This window comes from Sinocyclocheilus anshuiensis, unplaced genomic scaffold (genome assembly GCF_001515605.1).
Source record: "Sinocyclocheilus anshuiensis isolate Anshui unplaced genomic scaffold, SAMN03320099.WGS_v1.1 scaffold1762, whole genome shotgun sequence".
Taxonomy (NCBI): Eukaryota; Metazoa; Chordata; class Actinopteri; order Cypriniformes; family Cyprinidae; genus Sinocyclocheilus; species Sinocyclocheilus anshuiensis.
This window is the reverse complement of record NW_015547656.1, coordinates 220,585-227,158: the sequence shown is the minus strand read 5'-3', so window position 1 is coordinate 227,158 and position 6,574 is coordinate 220,585. Positions and strand designations below refer to the sequence as shown.

The following is a 6,574-nucleotide window of genomic DNA, read 5'->3' as shown; positions in this document are numbered from 1 at the left end:
CTGTGTGTGGGTGTCTGTGTGAGTCTGTGTGTGAGTGTGTGTGAGTGTGTGTGAGTCTGTGTGAGTGTGTGTGTGTGTGAGTGTGTGTGAGTCTGTGTGAGTGTGTGTGTGTGTGAGTGTGTGTGAGTGTGTGTGAGTGTGTGTGTGTGTGAGTGTGTGTGAGTCTGTGTGTGTGTGTTATATATAAAAAAAAAAACATGCACTTTAAAGTAAATAATGTAACCACTCTCATTAAATGTAAAGATAGTTGACTAAATTAAATCCTGCAGCCCTTGTGGAGAAAAGTGCACTTGGGTGTAATGATTGTGTACTTGAAATCTTAAAAGTACATTTTAGTATATGTTCATGTAATTCAATTTAAGATGAATTAGAAGAATACTTTACGAGAATGGACTTTATATAGGAGCCTATGTAACTCTCTCTATATTAAATAGAATAAAAATAATTAAAATGATATATACAATATTATAATTAAGTTCATTATGATGACACCCGGGATAGTTGAGTGACTGGGTAGAGTTTTAGTGAATAATCTTATTTATTTCGTCTTTCCCTTTAAATGCGCCGCTCTGAGCGAGCTCGCGATCGGTCTCGTGATGTGACGTCACGGCGCAGCTGACAGCAATGAAGCGCAGTTGAGTTAAGTCTGCCGGTAACCGCAAACCTCACGCGAATCCCGTCAGTTTTGGGGCTTCTAACGGTCCGGTAGCGCGTGTATTAAACATATGCGCTGTCGTGCGCTCATATTGACGCGACTGAAGCGCTGTTTTAGTTCACTTCTGTGAATTCGCGCGTTTTTGCTCTTTTCTAACGGTTTTTTCAGAGCTCGCTCCGGGCTGAAGTGCGTCAGCCGCGGCTATGATCACCTCCACCCCGATGGAGAGCCGCTCCTCCGCCGTGCGCTCCTCCAGGCGGAGCGGCGCGTCTCCGTCCGGCGTCAGCCCGACGCGTCTGACGCGCCTGCAGGAGAAGGAGGACCTGCGGCAGCTCAACGACCGCCTGGCGAACTACATCGAGCGCGTCCGGCAGCTGGAGAGCGACAAGTCGTCCCTGCAGCTGCTGCTGGAGGAGAAGGAGGAGCACGCGCGCAGGGAGGTCGGGAGCGTGCGCCGCCTGTACGAGACCGAGCTCGCGGACGCGCGCAAGTCTCTGGACGCCACCGCGAACGAGCGCGCAAGGCTTCAGATCGAGCTGACGCAGCTGCAGGAGGAGCACCGCAGACTCACGGCCAGGTCAAGAGTTCAACTATCATACATATCACTATCATACATCTATAAACACACAGCAGGTGATCCAGAAGCGTGCTCTTACTGAACGGCTGTGGTGCTCTGGTCATCTGAGAGGCCTCAGGCTACCATAACCAGTATAAACTCGCTATTTTATTATTATTAATTGTATTACTTTCACCTAATTAGCAGATGGTTTAAACTAGTTTTTGCAGGCATGCTATCTTTGAACATAGACGTGAATATTGTGCACTATCCAAACTTAAAATTGTTGTAATTCATGAACGAAAACATTTTGTAATATGATTTTGATGTAACATTTCCATGGTAATGCGATGTCTGATTTTAAAATGGCTTTCACGGGATGATTTTTGAGATTTTACGCTTTCAATTGATGTATACAAAACGTGATAACTCATGTTATGATGTACATTTTTTTTTTTTTTAAAGGAACACTCCACTATTTTTGAAAATAGGCTCATTAACTCCGCTAGAGTTAAACAGTTGAGTTTTACCGTTTTCAAATCCATTCAGCCGATCTCCGGGTCTGGCGGTAGCACTTTTAGCTTAGCTTAGCATAGATCATTGAATCTGATTAGACCGTTAGCATCTCGCTCAAAAATGACCTAATTAAAACCTGACTCTTCTGTAGTTACGTCGTGTACCAAGACCGACGGAAAATTAAGAGTTGTGATTTTTCTAGGCTGATACGGCTAGGAACTATACTCTCATTCCGGTGTAATCATGGGTGCAGCAGGCGCAATGATATTACACAGTGCCTGAAAATAGTCTAACTTGCGTCAACATAACCAACGTGTCCACCTGCTTGCACAGGGAGCGTGCTGGGGACTATTTCAGGCGTTGCGTAATGCTAACGGTCTAATCCGATTCAATGATCTATGCTAAGCTAAGCTAAAAGTGCTTTACCATATTCTTCATTCTTTCAAGAAGACATTTATTTCTATAAATAAATTTAGATTAATCTGTAGGGCTACTAAAGTTTTTCAGTCGAGCAGTGAGTGATTTTCTGTCTTTCTGTTGTTGCTTGATTAACATCAATGACTCAATAGCAACTAAATTAGGCTGCTGTCCCTTTAAAACCGAATGCACAGCTGCAATGGATGCAATGTACTGATACACGTTCTCCCTGCTGTTTACGTTCACTTAAGACGTAATCAACTGTGTTTACGTGAATACTCGTCAAAACAGACAATTCAACATCATTTTGTGAGTAATTCTCCGTAGTGCTGGGCGGTATACCGGTTCATACTGAATACCGGTGTTTATTTTTTGTTATGATATGAATTTTTTAAATACCGCGATACCGGTGTATGTCGCTTAAATACCGTCATGTACCGTGAAACCGGTATAATTTTGAAAAATACCGTGATATAAATTTTTGGTCATACCGCAGCACTAATTCTCCGTTCATGTGACATGAAAGAGTACTCGCGTGCTGTGAGAGGCGCTTTCTGTGTGTGTGCTTCAGTGTCTGCGCTCAGAAAACCGGACCGAATTGAGTTCTCTTGCGTCGTCAGATTTATCCATATGTCTGCTCTTCTCTTACTCCCACATATTGAAATTTTTTAACATTTTATGCGACGTGCAGCAACCAAGTGTATGTTAGCTTAGGTCCCGCCGGTTCATATGTATGCATCTAACCTCCGAACCACGCAGCAGATTCGTTCTGAATGAATCTCTTCCCAAATCGTCCCTCCCTAATATTTTCATCTCGTTTTTATTCGTTGACGAAAATGTCAATAGACTTTCGTCATAGTTTTTGTCATTCAAAAAGAGTTTTAGTTCGTTATCGTCTCGTTGTCGTCTGTGGGAAAAAAATGTAGTTGACGAAAATGATTAGTCAATGAAATTAACACAGTCTCAGTGTCAGCGCATCATGACGAATGCAGTGTTTGTTCCTCACGTCTCAGGAATAATAAGAAGGAGAGTGAGCTGACCACGGCTGTGGGACACTGGAGGAATCTCGAAGCCGTTCTGAACTCGAAGGAAGCAGATTATGCCAATTTACTGGCCACCAACCGCCGGCTGGAGAATGAGATTTCTGAGCTCAGGACTCAAGTGGTTAATGTGAGTGCAAACACACGTCAAAGCACAGCGGCTGAAGCTGTTCGCACTAACTAGCTGTTTACTCCATCACTAGTCAGGGGCCTGTTCTTCGTACGTCGCTTATCACATCCGAGATGAAATCATCGCGCTAATCAGGATCTGGCTAATTCGGTTCTATACTCGAAACCATGTTCAGCAATGCAGCGATTGGCTGGCGGCAAGACAGCAACGTAATGACATCATATAATTAAAAAAGACACCTGACGAAAAACTTGACGAATTTCTGGACCTTTATAAGGAAACAGCCAAGCTAACAAAACTACATAAATGTTATAATAGATAAATCAAATGTTTTATTTTTTACATGATTCCCAATTATTTATATTCACGATTTGTAATATTTTACATTTTTATTTCAATGTAGCAATTGGCAATTCATGTCATTTTATCTTGGAAGCAGATTTATTACGTGACCGCATTAATGCACGACTCTACATTATCTGTATAGCATGCGTGTAAGACTCGAATACAATTATGAAGTAATAATTTTATGACGAATAAATCCTTCAGTGAGTAAAACTGTCTGTGTCTATAGTATTAAAGACTTTTCTGAGCGCAGGACTCAAGTGGTTAATGTGAGTGCAAACACACGTCAAAGCACAGCGGCTGAAGCTGTTCGCACTAACTAGCTGTTTACTCCATCACTAGTCAGGGGCCTGTTCTTCGTACGTCGCTTATCACATCCGAGATGAAATCATCGCGCTAATCAGGATCTGGCTAATTCGGTTCTTTGAACGCAGCTGTTGTTGATGATTAGTATGGCTGGATTGAGTTATCTGAGATAACTGTGCATTCATGGGTTGGTTTAAAAGGGGCTATGAATCGATATTTGAAACCACGATCGGCAATGCAGCGATTGGCTGGCGGCAAGACAGCAACGTAATGACATCATGACAATTAAAAAAGACACCTGATGAAAAACTTGACAAATTTTTTGACTTTTATAAGAAAAACAGCCAAGCGAACAAAACTACATAAATGTTATAATAGATAAAAGAAATGTGCACTGTTTTTATTTTATTTTAATTTTTTACATGATTCCCAATTATTTATATTCACGATTTGTAATATTTTACATTTTTATTTCAATGTAGCAATTGGCAATTCATGTCATTTTATCTTGGAAGCAGATTTATTACGTGACCGCATTAATGCACGACTCTACATTATCTGTATAGCATGTTTTATTATTTTTTTTAAATGTTTAATTTGTTATTTTAGTACATCCAATCAAAATGAAAAATGTTTCGTTGGCAACAAGCTAAAATAAGTTTTTTTTTGTTTTTTTTTTAAGTAATGAAAATGTTGTTTTTTATGGATTTAGTTTAACAAAAATAAATAGAAATATAATTTTTTTATTGTTTTTTTTATATTTTGTCTTCATTTTAACTTTAGTTTTAATAATTTTGTGTGTTTTTGTCTTATGTATTTTATATAAATTTTATTTCAGTTAGTTAATTTTAGTACATCAAGTTACACTGTAATGAAAATGAGAAATACTGCTTTGGCAACTAGCTAAAATATATTTTATTTCAGTTATAGTTTTATTTCAAGTCATGAAAATAATTTATGGTTTTAGTTTGTTACTGACAATATATTATATTAAACTTTATTATTTTATATTTAGTTTTTTTTTGTTTGTCTAAATAGTTGTTAATTTGTAAGACTCCAATACAATTATAAAATAATTATTTCATCACGAATACATTTTTCAACGAGTAAACCTGGCTGTGTCTATAGTGTTATAGATGATGACTACACAACATTATAATATTTTTTTATTATTATTATTGTTAATTACTGTCCCTGGATCAGTAGGGTACTCTTGTAATAAAGTTAATAAATATCAGTTCCACTTAAAAAGATGCAATCTAATCCTGTTTACATGAAATAAGCTGCTCCCGGGCAGATTTAAGTTTACCGAGCTGTTGCTATGACAGCAACTCCGGGATGAGCTTCGAAGAACCAAACTATCCAAGATCAGGCCAAATCATCAACAATTCAATCCAGCTAACTGAGTTAGTGACGTACGAAGAACGGGCCCCAGTGCTTCAGGCCTGTGTCAGTAATCGTGGATCACATGACTTCAGTTATCCTGCACTGTGATGGAGATCATTGTTGTTTTACTAATTTGTGAGACTATTCTACTTTTTATTAATATTTTGTGAATTGTATTAATCATCTTATGAATAAGCTTTTATTCTTATATTTTATTTGTGCATTACACTAAAAATGAGAAATGTTGCCTTGGCAACTAGATAAAAAATAGATAGATACATACATATAGATATATATGTATACATAGATAGATAGATAGATAAAGATTTTTTTATTTTATTTCTGCTATGGTTTTATTTTAACAGTAATAAATGTGAAAATAAATTAACTTTATTTTTATATTTTAATATATTTTTCTGTTTTTATATATTTTTAAAAATGTTTTGTCTTTTCATTTTAACTTTAGTTAGTTTTAGTAATTTTTTATTTTATTTCTTTATTTATTTTGTGTACGTCAGCCCACTGTGTGACTACAAGTTGACTGATAGGAACGAGTATAAGTCCTGCCCAGCTTGAGTTGTTATAATGTGCAGTCGTTTCCAAACCTTGAACCCAATGAAGTAAAGCAAGTAAACTCTTCCTCTGCCTTGCAGCTGGAGTCTGGGCTGCAGAACCTCAAAACCCAGCTGAACTCGGAGATGCTGCGGCGCGTGGACGCTGAGAACCAGCTCCAGACGTTTCAGGAGCAGCTGGACTTCCAGAAGCATCTCAGTGAACAGGTTTCTGCTGTGTTCTAGTTCTAGATGCTGGTTCGCACAGACAGGGCTCTGATTGCGTCTGCGCTGCTGCTGCTGTGTGTGTGCAGGAGGTGCGTGAGATGCGCAGTCGTCACGAGAGCCGGCTGGTGGAGCTGGACAGCGGCAGACAGAAGGAGTTCGAGGGGAAACTAGCCGAAGCCCTGAAGCAGCTCCGAGAGGAACATGAAGCTCAAATCCAGCAGTACAAAGAGGAGCTGCAGAAAACCTTCGCCGCTAAGGTACGACCGCCTGCTTCTGTTCTCACCTGAACGTTTTGTTCAGAAACGCTCATTCATTTTATTTATAATCTAAAAGTATTTTCTCCCAAGGTTATGTTTATATTTTTATATTTGTAATTTTATTATATATACAATTACAGCAAATGAAAAAAAAATGTATTGTTATATATGTGTGTATATGTCTGTG

At 38.7% G+C, this 6,574-nt stretch overlaps 1 protein-coding gene across 1 annotated transcript in view; it reads left to right on the top strand.

Moving 5' to 3' along the window:
* The first annotated feature begins 605 nt into the window (after positions 1-605).
* lmnl3 (lamin L3) overlaps positions 606-6,574 on the top strand; it is a 21,358-nt gene continuing 15,389 nt past the window's right edge. The window contains exons 1-4 of the mRNA XM_016504401.1: positions 606-1,232; positions 3,158-3,314; positions 6,005-6,130; positions 6,217-6,387. Of these exons, the coding sequence (XP_016359887.1) occupies positions 859-1,232; positions 3,158-3,314; positions 6,005-6,130; positions 6,217-6,387 (828 nt within the window). The 5' untranslated portion in view covers positions 606-858. The remainder of the gene's footprint in view (positions 1,233-3,157; positions 3,315-6,004; positions 6,131-6,216; positions 6,388-6,574) is intronic.